The sequence below is a fragment of the Mytilus trossulus genome, chromosome 10 (assembly GCF_036588685.1).
Source record: "Mytilus trossulus isolate FHL-02 chromosome 10, PNRI_Mtr1.1.1.hap1, whole genome shotgun sequence".
Taxonomy (NCBI): Eukaryota; Metazoa; Mollusca; class Bivalvia; order Mytilida; family Mytilidae; genus Mytilus; species Mytilus trossulus.
Window position 1 is genome coordinate 66,043,009 of NC_086382.1, and position 13,092 is coordinate 66,056,100.

At 31.7% G+C, this 13,092-nt stretch overlaps 1 protein-coding gene across 3 annotated transcripts; it reads left to right on the forward strand.

Moving 5' to 3' along the window:
* The first annotated feature begins 2,357 nt into the window (after positions 1 to 2,357).
* LOC134688396 (kyphoscoliosis peptidase-like) lies at positions 2,358 to 9,336 on the forward strand. Of its 3 annotated transcripts, none has more exons than XM_063549094.1 (5): positions 2,358 to 2,384; positions 4,412 to 4,646; positions 6,692 to 6,807; positions 7,068 to 7,187; positions 7,951 to 9,336. In XM_063549094.1, the coding sequence occupies exons 2-5, from the start codon at positions 4,449 to 4,451 to the stop codon at positions 9,239 to 9,241; spliced, it is 1,725 nt and encodes a 574-aa protein (XP_063405164.1). In that variant the 5' UTR covers positions 2,358 to 2,384; positions 4,412 to 4,448; the 3' UTR covers positions 9,242 to 9,336. The 3 variants fall into 3 exon arrangements, with proteins under 3 accessions (XP_063405164.1, XP_063405163.1, XP_063405162.1); XM_063549093.1 differs by lacking the exon at positions 2,358 to 2,384 and adding an exon at positions 2,711 to 2,802; XM_063549092.1 differs by lacking the exon at positions 2,358 to 2,384 and adding an exon at positions 3,249 to 4,092.
* Positions 9,337 to 13,092: the final 3,756 nt, after the last annotated feature.

Below are 13,092 nucleotides of genomic sequence, written 5' to 3' on the forward strand. Positions count from 1 at the left end.
AACTTACCTGCCCATAAAAAATCTAGGATTTTAAATACTTTCGCTTTATGGAAACAATAAGTTATCATCTTTTGGATGAACAATTCAACATATGACCAACAAACAAGGTATTTCGAACCATTAGTTTCATTGATAACTAAATGCGCATGTTAAAATACAGTTGAAAGTTTAAAAAAAGTACATGTTGTGTTTATTCTCACAGAAAACTCATGAATATTGATTAATATCTGATATGCATTCTAAAAACTGCAAATATAAGCAAATCGTGAGTATCTAAAAAAAGGATCCTACGATTATGTATGAGGTGCCTGCGATCATCCTCTGTAATTAGTGGGGTACGTGTTGTTCGGTCTGTAGATTGTTTTTAGTTGTTCTATGGACGTGCTTGTCTGTTTGACTATTTATGATTGGCATGTGACGTCGTCAGTTTTTAGTAGATTTATGAAAGTCCTCGTATTATCCGTTTTTTTTAAAAATAAATACTATCAGCAAAATTTTGTAAGGATCAGAACACTTATATCATCAAAAGAGAGTAGTAAAAAATTATTGACTCAAAGTAAGCACTGCAAAGTGCAAATAAAGATATACATAAAACATCACATAAAAGATAATGAATTGTGTATAAGTTAAGAATTATAATTATGAATACTTGCACAATACGCGTATGGCCATGAACATATGAGTATACTCATATATGGACCATATAGGTATTATTACAATTATATGCTTTCAAAATCGTTGTTAAAACAATAATGGCTACATGAAAATGTATTATTTACAATTCAAGGCTACATAAACATTTAAAAATATAAATGCCAAATTAGTTTTCATAGCTTATTGTATTCTTGCATGTATGCGCAGGTTACCATTTACTTCCACACGGTACCATAGCTTTTCTTTGGTCCTGGGTCGTTCCGAAGTGTCTAAGAAGCTCTAGATATCCAATACCGTAACATGACTTAAGTACATCATATCAACAGATAACTTAAATAAACTTGCCGGTGACGTCATTCATTTTTTAAAAAACAGTAATATATTGTAACAGATATTTTTGGTTATCTATCCAATTCGACATTTTACCATCCATTGGTAATAACATATCTGATTCGGTAATGACTATATGAATAACATTTGTAACCTATCGTTTTTACTAGTGATGAACTTTATTGTGTGAAATTGCTTATTTTATTCAGTTAATCATGTTCTATTTATTTTTAATAGATCTATACTAAAAAGACCTTTGGTATTGTCTTGTTTTTAAATGACGTGATAACTAGGAGGTGATATGAAGAGTTAAGTTTTAAAAATAAACCTGCTAATTTCCCCGCCCATATGAGTATAAACCAATATGGTCATGACCATACGCGTATGGTGCAATACTCATATGGTCCGGAACATATACAAGATGTTCTTGCATTACATGGCATAACTTTTATGACAAATATTGGTGCCAGTATTCAGGAAGATATAATCAAAGTGTATTATAGAGTTCCATACCTTTGTTACAGAACCAAAAAAACATCACATTTTAGATTGAAATCGTGAAGGAAAATGCAACAAAGTTTTTTCTATCTTTTCTGTACATTTAAAGGCAAAAAGAGTATCAGATGGTTCTCTATAACAGACTGCACATGTACAATTTATAAAAATGAAACGCCTTGAATAGTAAAGCTAAGTATATTTCAAAGTTACAACTTGTAGCATTCCATTTAATATACACTGGACGAGACGCGCGTCTGGTGTATAAAATTATAAACCTGGTGCATTTGATAATTTTTACACCACTGGGTCGATGCCACTGCTGGTGGGCGTTTCGTCCCCGAGGATATCACCAGCCCAGTATTCAGCACTACGGTGTTGACATAAATATCAATTATACATGTATGGAAATTTTCTGTCTACAAAAGTTCGAAAAACTAAATATTTTCTTATCCCAGGAGTAGAATACCTTTGCCGTATTTGGCACACCTCTTTGGAATTTTGGGTCCTCAGTGCTCTCCAACTTTGTACTTGTTTGGAGTTTTAACTGTTTTGATATGCGCGTCACTGATCTAGACGAAACGCGCGTCGGGCGTATTGAATCATAAGCCTGGTACATTTGATAACTTTAATAAACCCGTTATCATTAACTGTTGTGGAAAAAACTACGACGGAAAAAATGAACAGACGTGAGAAATAAGTCGTTAGATAAGGATTGATATGTTTCCGTAGTCAGTTTATCCTCTTGATAAATACATGTAACATTAAACATCTCGTTCAATGATATCCTGGCTTTATTTGGCTTGTTTTCATATACCAATTTCATATACATATTTATATATATATATCAAAGATCATAACATGAGATCACATTGAAACAAATGTTGGTTTTGTCGAGTAATTTGGTAAGCATTATTATTAAACAGTTAAGCATTACATATAAAAATAATAAATTTATCAAGGCTAACATGATTTATTATCGTCATTAATAGTTACTTGTAATATTGTGTGTGCGCGAAAGGATTAAAATTATTTATCTTAAACACAAACTGCCATGTCGTTTAGTCTTTATAACAATGTTAACAAAAATGTCCCAGATATAAGCGGTTAACTTTATAATTAGAAAATTTGACATGCTTTATATCTATATCTATATGTATATATATACAATATTTAAATACATATCTTACCACATATTTACTATTTAAAGATTATGTATTTCCCACTTACCTGTTATTCAAACTGATAAATAAACGGTAACTTTCGTTTCTGGATATTGTAATATTTAACTTATTTCGGAAGGAACATTCATCACTAAACAAGGTATTTCGAATCTTTAATTTCATTGATAACTAATAGCATTTGTTATATTACTGTTGTAAAAGAGGGACGAAAGATACCAAAGGGACAGTCAAACTCGTAAATCTAAAACAAACTGACAACGCCATGGCTAAAAATGAAAAAGACAAACAGAAAAACAATTATAGTACACATGACACAACATAGTAACTAAAGAATAAACAACACGAACCTCACCAAAACCTAGGGGTGATCTCAGGTGCTCCGGAAGGGTAAACAGATCCTGCTCCACATGCTGCACCCGTCGTGTTGCTAATGTGATTACAAATCCGGTAAATAGTCTAATTCGGTAGGTCAAATTCATGAAAGGGAAGGGGATTGTAGTTACGACGTAAGGAACATATCCGATATCATTTGTGAAACGGCTATTCCATAACGGTCAACCAACTCGTGATGGCGTCCGTAAAATTTGTAAGGTATACGCACAATTAATTTAGTTTTGTTTTGATTAAGAAACTGCACATAAAGACATGTATAAACATTATTTGAAATTGAAATATAAAGTTCAAAGGAACATACTACGCTTACCCCTCCGACAAACCCAATATCTTCAACTGTTTTTGGTAGGGTTTGTGTTGCTTAGTCTCTCGGAGTTTTATGTAGTATTTTGTGGACTTGTTTACTATTTGTCTTTGCTTTGTCACAGGGTTGTTAGTGTTTCTTCGATATTTGATCACCAGCCCTGTAGTCAACATTTTTCTGTAGACATGAAGATCACGAATGTGTTCATTTAAAAAAATATCCTGTTTACAAAACTTTTCTTATCCCAGGCATAGATTACCTTAGCACGTTTTTGCAATACTTTTTGGATATTTGGATCATCGATGCTCTTCAACTTTGTGCTTGTTTTGCTTTATAAATATTAAGATATGAGCGTAACTGACAAGTCTTATGGAGACGAAACACGCGTCTGCCGTACTAAATTACAATCATGGTACTTTGATAACTATTCTCCGATATTTGAGTTGTGAAAGATACTTGAATTTACTACGCTTCTTTTATGATATGATAATTTAAGAAGACGTCAGATATCAGGATAGTTGGTATTACAAATATCTTCGAGCCTGCATTGTCAAGTTCAAAACATAAACATCCGTGCAAATTTATATCAAAGATTATAAATCAAGTACAGTAAAGCATGTGATCACAAAAAGTAGTTACGTAATCTAGTACACATAGAACAAGATAACACCTGGTTAAAAATAAAAAAAATCAAACATGTCGTTTAACTAGACTACCAGTATGTATTTAAAGGTAAAATTAGTTGTATATGTTCAAAACTATTTCATACTATTTATATTTTTATACACGGTATATATACATTATCATTCTTTAAATAAGCATTCTAATCAAATTGATAGTAAAAGTCTTTTTTAATCCGAATTTCAGTTTGACAAAGAGATCAACATAATGGGTAATACCTTTCAAAATTTTCTTTAAAATACAGTTCAAATATCAAATGTGTACTGATTAGATCGTATATTTGAATAACATTGTCCATCTACGTGCTCTCTTCAATATAAACTAATTACAGCATGCAGGACTTGACCATACATATTTAAATTCTCTATAGATAAAATATTGTACCAGAAATTTGATTTGAGGACAAAATGGGTGGTGTTGCATCGAGAAATGAAAACGTAGACACCGAAACACAACCAAAAGTCAAAACATTAGACGATTTGAACAAAGTAAAAGACAACAACAATAGAAAGAAATTTCCTGATCCCAAACCACCAAAACGATGTAAGAAAGATATTCTACCTGATGTGTCAAAACTGAAGCATATTGACGATCATGTGATGAAGGTATGACTTTCTTTAGTTATCAAAATTAATATGTGATCATTATCAATTTTCACATCGAAACGTTTTTATTTTGTCATCTAAAGTTGCAGATTTGATGGGTTCTTCAACACCATTATCAATGACTTGATACAAGCTGGCATATCACATTTTTCTTCTAAGGAAACCAGTCAATTTTCTTTGGACATCAAACTAAACTTGATAATTTTGTATGTTACACACTGGTAATAACAGAGGGAAAAAGATTAATGACGAGTAATTTAATTGAAAACATTAAGTTTCGTTCATTATCTCTTGATCAATGACGAGGAGGTTTTTATATAAAAAAAAAGTACATACATAACATGTGTATTTGATCAATTACTTAAACATGAACACGTATATGTATTGCAAATACGAATAATCTTTATTATATATAAATGAAGTCATCGCAATTTTAAGTGATTATAGATTTTAACTTTTTCAATTTGAAAATTAATTCGGACAGACTTGAATGTGATACATATTTCATGGGAAAATGAAAAGCTTTAATACTAGAGAGAATTTACTACAATAATATATGCTACAATACACAACTTTAAATAATCGTATTCATAATGTTCATTGAAATGTGATATACTAGTATAAAAATTAATCAATACACACACATTATAAATCATGAATCATAAATTTAAAATTAAATACTTACAATACATGACATTATGCGTACGTTTTATACGTAATATATATTCCCTGTAAGTAATTGAAAACATTCTTAACTGAGAACGACGACGAAAATTCCCAAGGTATTTTCTGGTGTATTTTTGCTCCTATTTCTTTTTAAACTTGGAATTTCAAACAAGTTTGACTCAACATAATAGATATTCGTAATTTTCAAAAGTTACCAATGACCTTTATTGATCAACCTCAAAACTACAATATTCAATCCTAGTAAAGGCCAAACTTACATGAAGTTAGTTTTCTTTGAATTTTCTACCGATTTGTTTGTTCGTTGCTCTTGAAGTCTACGGTCTATCAGATTTTCAAACACATCGGATGATAAGACCAACTTATGACTAGCATTTAATAGATACTAGTAATGTAAAGCAAAAACAAAGCTAATGATTATAAAATGATCGATATGACTATAGATATTAAACATTATCACCATTCTAATCATTTACGAATATTTGTTTTTCATTATGATTAATATGTAATAATAAAAAAGGATTAAAAAGGATCCAAAATTAAGTTACAGATCTATAAAGATAAAAACCAGGACATATCTGCACTTCCGACACGCTCATAAATACAACTTACACCTATATTGTGTCCTAAGACAGTCAAAAGATCATTTTGAAAAAAAAAACAATTAATCTCTCAACATTTGAATAATAGTTATGATATAGCTTTACCAGTGTCGAAAACACAAGTCCTGAAGGTATTCCTGTTACGTTTGTGTTAAGCGTAGCTTATAATCACTGGACTTGCATGTTTAATCGTCTTTAAGACTAAATGTAATTTAGGGGATATTATTTATTAAAAAGAAGATGTAGTATGAGTGCCAACGATAATGCTTTATGTCCTATGGGGATCATGAAGGCTAGATCCATAAGCCTAAATATCCTATGCAGATTTTTGAAACTATATGTCCTACGTGGATCCTTTCGGCTAGATGATTTTGTTCTAAGAAGATTTTCATTGTCGTTCACATGAGGGTTTGACACTTGTATGTGTCAAACTTATATCTGTACATGTTGAACAATATTAATCTACATTGCTTAATAAGTTTGCAAAGTTTTACAGTGCACTACGAAGAACAAGCGAGTAATGATAATGTCAATGTCAAGGAACTTATATTAATTGATTCAAATAGAATTGAGAATGGAAATGGGGAAATGTGTCAAAGAGATAACAACCCGACCATAGAAAAACAATAACAGAAGGTCACCAACAGGTCCTCAATGTTGCGAAAAAATCCCGCACCCAGAGGCGTCCTGCAGCTGGCCCCTAAACACATATATACTATTTCAGTGATAATGCTTTCGATTCATTTATTTAATTGATAGACTCCAAGATATGCAGAACGATCCATTGAAAAACTTACAGAGTACTTAATTAAACCAGCAACAAACGATATAGAAAAAGTGAGAGCATTCTATAAATGGGTTACCGAAAATATCAGGTAAAAATATTAATCATTGAAAAAAATATGTCAAAGTAAATTAATTGACGTTTTTATTTCTTACGTATACAGTTTTTCATACACAAAAGTCAGAAAGTATGTTAAACTATTGAAGTAAAATCTATGTTAACGAAAATAGTCTATTTAAAATCTGCCAAAATTAAACGATCGACTTTGATTCATACTTTGTATTGATATATAAAATATTAGCAGCCAAAATTTTATTTAAATAACTAGTAAATGTATATAGTTTTCTTCAGTTATGATACAGACTCCTATTTTGGAAGGAAGCGAAATGTCTCCAATGATCCTACGTCATTGTTGTCCTGTAAAAGTAGTGTGTGTGATGGTTATGCTTCTATATTCCAGTTACTATGCGAGTAAGTATAGATCTGTAATGTATTCATTAACATGAAAATAAAATGAAAAAACAAATACTGAACTCTGAGAAAAAATCAAAAAAGGCAAGTTCCTTATCAAATGGCAAAATCAAAAGCTCGAACAAATCACACGAATGAATACCCACTGGCATATCATATTCCGGACTTGGTACAGACATTTTCGTATGTGAAAAATGGTGGATTCAACCTCAATCTAAAGCTAGCTTAAACCTCTCATTTATATGACGGTCGTTTAAAATTTCATTATACTGACAACGATGTGTGAACAAAACAAACTGACATAATAAGTAAAAATGTCAAAAATATTGATACAGTAGTCCACACTGTGTTATAATCCAAATTACTATGAAAGCAAACATTATGTAACAGCATGTATTTATCATTCACCTTGTAATATACAGGAATTTAATATTTGTCTTCTTACAATCAATATCTGTATAATCTTGTCAATAATAATTATATGTCATGAAACTAATGAAAAGACAGGTCTGTAGGTTTGACACATTCATTTTTGATAGCAGCAATGATAAGTTTCATTTTTCATCTAACAAGGACTGTTACAGAAATTTAATGAACAATGTCATGTTTTTCATCTCGCAATTGAAATAATATAAGGCTTTCATTTCATTGATTATATTTTTCACCGCAGTCATTGATATTTTGTGCCATTATACTGAATTGCATTTTCGTTGAAACCTGCAACTTTTTATGATTGAAAGATTACTTTATTTATATTTATAAGTCATGCTGGAATACCGGTAATGAAAATCAGTGGTCATTCTAAAGGATACAGCTACAAACCAGGTTTTAACTTTTCTAAAGACACCCCGTCTAACCATGCTTGGAATGCTGTCTATGTCTGTGGAGAATGGCGTTTTATCGAGACAACATGGGGAGCTGGAACCGTCGGGGACAACAAACATTTCAAAAAGAATTTCACAGAGTTTTACTTCCTCACAGATCCCAAACACTTCATTGCTGACCATTATCCATGTTTTGATAACGACGATGTAGAGAGCGCAAAATGGCAGCTTTTGAAGAAACCTTTCACGCTAGAAACATTTAATAAGAGAATAAAACCCTCCCGACACGCCCGAGAATGGGACATAAGATTTACGTCTCACAAAATGAATGTGTTAGAAATGAACAAAACTATTGATATAAAATTTCGTACAAAATCTACGAACTTGGACGACGTTAACGTCAAGCTGTTTGATTCGAAGGGATGTAACAGAGAACAGTATGTCGGAATAAGAAAGCAAAACAAAACATTTTCTGTAACTGTGACACCACCTTCTAATGGGAAGTATACGTTGGAAGTATATGGTACAGTCGGGGCTGATTCTAACACTTTAGAATGTCTTATAACTTATGTGATAAAATGTCAGACTGTAGAGAGTGCCATCAGTCCCTTTCCAAAATTTGATAGTTTCTACGGACCCGTCGAAAACTGGAAGGAAAGGGGTTTAAAAAATGTCGGAAAAATACCAACATCGATAACCTCCAAAAATGGAGAAGTATGTGTACCAATCAAAATCAAAGATGGCACAAAGGTCATGGCAACATTAAAGAACAGTGATGACGTCAAACTTGTTCAGTATACGCTTTTAGAAATGGACAAGCATTTGAAACTGCGAGCTAGATTACCCAAGAAAGGATATTATCGTTTGACTGTTTTTAGTCAGTTTAATTCAGAAAGCAGTTATACACCAGCCGTGAATATCCTTATTCAAAACTTAAGAGAACCAGATATAACGAGTCCTTTCCCACAAACATACCCAGAGACATTAAAATTTAAGAGTTGTCTCGTAGAACCAACTATGCGTGATCTTCCCGCCAACAAGGAAGTGCGGTTCCGTTTTAGTTCATCTGTTATGTCAGAAGCAGCTATAGCAAGGGAACATATTGCAAGAAAGACTTCGAATACATGGGATACAACGATTAAAACGCCTCCTTTTGGTGAAGTTCGTATCAGTGGTAAAATGAACAATGACGAAACATCTTGGGTTGTTTATAGCTTCATAGTGAAATGAATTTAAAAAAAACCCAGTAAGAATTTAAATATCTTGCAACAAGTTAAAGTTGCAAGGATCAATTGAGTACTATGCAATTATTGATTTTACATTAGCACCAGTTATATCATGTATATTGTAATTTAATTTTACAAAACAAATGATCTCACTTGTAATAATCATTCATATACATCATTGTACATTGATGCAATATCATCTGCTTGTTAAGTCATTGAAATATAATCAGAATAACCGGCATTTTTTTAAACAAATACCTGTATTTTCAATGTTTTATTGTCCTTATCATTTGTATTATTTCGTGTTTTCTCATATTTAGATATGGATGTTCTAGTATTGCAGTACAGGGGCAATTAACGACTATACCGGGTTTATAATAACATAAACAACACGACGGGTGCCACATGTGGAGCAGGATTTGATTACCCTTCCGGAGCACGTGAGATCACCCTTGTTTTTAGAGGGGTTCGTGTTGTCAGTATTTGGTTTTCTATGTTGTTTCTTGTGTACTATTATTTGCCTTTTAGTCTTTTTCTTCATTTTAAGCCATGGCGTTGTAAGTTTATTTTTCGATATATCAGTTTGATTTTTTTGCTGGTATATTTTTGTTTACAAATATAACATGTAATTTGAATGTTTTCAACAAAAATGTGTAGCAAAATTTTGTGAAATGGAATCAATATTCAGAAAAATCTATACATCTCCATTGAACGTGCGAGTTCCTCGTGAAAAGTCAATGTCGTAAAACACCCTCGTAGTAGTAGTATCTTCAAATATAAAGGAACGTCCTTTGCCGGATATCGCTATATAATTTTGAATTCTTACCTGCCAGAAGTGCGATTGTCCGGCTTTTACAAAGTCGAGGAGTACCTCAGATAAACACGAATTTCTAAACTTACCACATACATGATCGCTTTACTTCTGTCATATACAGGTTTACAAATTTTGGCAAAAATCTAATCAACTTAGATTGTTTACCAAATCAATGTGAACTTGACGAATAAAAGAGTATATAATGTTAGAAAAGTGATGAGAGAAATATCAAAAGTATAATGCAAACTGTAAAATGTATAATAAATTTGGATTATATTCGAGTTTGACTTTGAAGAGACCAGTGTTTAATTCAAAATCTTAAACTTACTTGTTTCTTGCTCATCAGTTTTGTCTTTAAAGTTTTACTCTACCTATTATAGTCTTGTTTGAGTGGTAAATTCGTCTTGCTTTAGCATATACGTTCTTGTTATCACTGTGATAAAGAACCTCGGCAGAAATGTTTGGAATCAAAAGTACTGTGGATTCATTAATTTTCGTGGGTACTAACTTACGTGGATTGAACAAAACTTACACTTCCGTGGATATTTGATTTCGTGGTTCTGCCAAAGTCTTCCTACAAGCCTATGTAAAATTTGTAATTAGTTGAACATTTAAATTCGTGGTTCACCTCTACCCACGAAATCCACGACAATTTGTATCCAACAAAAAACATGAATCCACAGTATATCTGATACGGTTACGGACCGCATACAAACAGAAACAAGCAATATTTCTGTTTATCTATGTGTAATTTACTAATTGAAGAATATAAATACGCATACAACTATTGGCAATTGTGAAATGTAATAATTTCTACAGTTGATCTAGATAACTAGATAAAAAAAAATACATGAATATGACTACTAGAGCGAACTTGACCGTGAACATGTTTATTTTTTCGTGAAATTGTGCATATTTCATAAAAAGAAAGATAAAAACATTGAAATAGCAAGATAAGTTGCTTATTTGTATTTCTTCACTTTTGGAAAAGAAGTTATGGAACTTTTTTTTCTGTTAAAGTCATAAGAAACGAGTGACCGGTGAAAAATTATGTTCTTCCAATTCTTGAACCAATGCATACACACATCATAAACTTAGTCTTCTGTGCACGAATTTATCATTTTTTTCGTGTAAATTTCGTATAATCGTCAATTTTTTTTTCAATCGGTCAGTGTTGTTGTGAAAATATGGCAAGTAATTAAAGTTCGTGTTTTGAAGCCGAAGTTTAACGATGGTCACCTGTTTGTCAACAATCGACAAAAAATAAACAAAAAAGCATGGAAAGAGAGCACGTGTTTAACAGGTGTATTCAGATAATAGTTTATTTTAAGGACATCCATGCGTATTGTGATCACCGGAGTTTTACGAGATGGGTTACACTGAGGTCACTTTGCATACGGAAAATGTGTCGGGGGAATTGGTTGCTGGAAGCAAGCAATTAAAATAAAGTAAACTTCTTCTAAATATGAATAAATTAAAAAAAATTCTTCAGAAAAAAGTATATGTACATAAGTTTTATAATGAAAACTATCCATTGAGTTATAAAAAACATATGCATTATTTTTTTTTATTTGAGGTTTCTTATGACTTTACGAAAGAGCAATAGAAAGAAAAATAAAACAACAACAATACCTCAGAGGAAATTTAAAAAATTGAAAGTTACAACTCAAATTACAGACAAGAGCGCAAACACATCAAATGAATGGATAACAACTGCCATATTCATGACTTGGTATAGGCGTTTTCTTATGTCGAATTAAACCTGGAGTTACAGCTAGCTTAACTTCTCAATTTAATGACAGTCGCATGAAATTTCTTCAAATGGACAACGATATGAAAATAAAACAGACACCCATTACAGGTAAAATGTCAAAAACAGGAATACAGCAGTCAGCATTGTGTTATAATCGTATTTACTATAAAAACAATCCAATATTTAACAAAGAAACACAAAGAAGACATATAAACAAAGCACGTTAGCAAACAATTAAAGACTAGAATACAAGAATGTACCATTGCACAATCGTGACACAATGACAGGGGGTTTAAGTACAGAGTCATGTCAAATGAATATTACCCAAAATAGACTAAACACTAAAATTAATATTCATAAAAAAAAAAAAATAACACGTTAATAAGATGATAAACAACGTCACTTAGTACCTATTATCTATATTCAAGATCATCGTGTATAACTTGTGAAGTTAATGCGGAATATTTATCAACAAGGTCTTGGTACCTTCCGATGACGTGACTACGGTATAGTACGCTATAATAGATAGTAATAACTAGTCGTTACCCATTTTAGAGTCAATTACGGTTGAGGTAAAATATTTTAACTTTTAGGTGTTTTTCAACCAACCATTGTTTCGTTCAGATAAATAACATATTTATTCATAAAAGGAAAGATAGTTAGATCTAGAACAAGAAACTTTTGAATATCAGCTAAGGATTTTTTCTATTAGAATGAATACATCGTCGCGTGAAATTTATGACAGTGGGTTCCCCATTAAGTAATAGTGGTAACAAGATTAAAGTTTAAAAGCTCAATATCATAAATATATGACTGACACATAAAAGGTATATAAGAATCAAATTTACATACATGAGGAGTAACAATGACAAGCAACCTAGATAAATAAAAGATTCTCCTTGTTCGAGATAGAACATTTTTAAGAAGGGGAAAAGGTTAATTGTCAGACCACACGTTTAACGAAAAGAAACTGGATATTCGTCATAATGTCCACTTAATGTTGTTAAACATTAAACATTTGTAAGTGATTATTTCGGTTGTATAAGAAAGAGTAGCGTACGCTTTAGATACTATATACAACGTCAGTGAATTACAAAGAATGCTCTTTTCAATTTTTCACGGCATTAAATTAGGTTTATGAAAAGGAGATAATTTTCTCCCACATTCATCCTATTTGTTTAGTTGGTCTAGTGTATCTCAATGTTTGTTTTTATGTAGTGTTTTGTGGACTTGATGATTTTTCGACAACATATGTCCTTTCTGAACATGTTTTTTTCATATTTTTTAA

What these genes read in the sequence shown, in the direction of transcription:
- LOC134688396 (XM_063549094.1), top strand. Translation starts at nt 4,449, where the DNA reads ATGGGTGGTGTTGCATCGAGAAATGAAAACGTAGACACCGAAACACAA. An exon ending in TGGGTTACCGAAAATATCAG is followed by an intron (nt 6,808 to 7,067) that starts GTAAAAATATTA and finishes AGTTTTCTTCAG; the next exon opens with TTATGATACAGACTCCTATT. An exon ending in ATATTCCAGTTACTATGCGA is followed by an intron (nt 7,188 to 7,950) that starts GTAAGTATAGAT and finishes TATATTTATAAG; the next exon opens with TCATGCTGGAATACCGGTAA.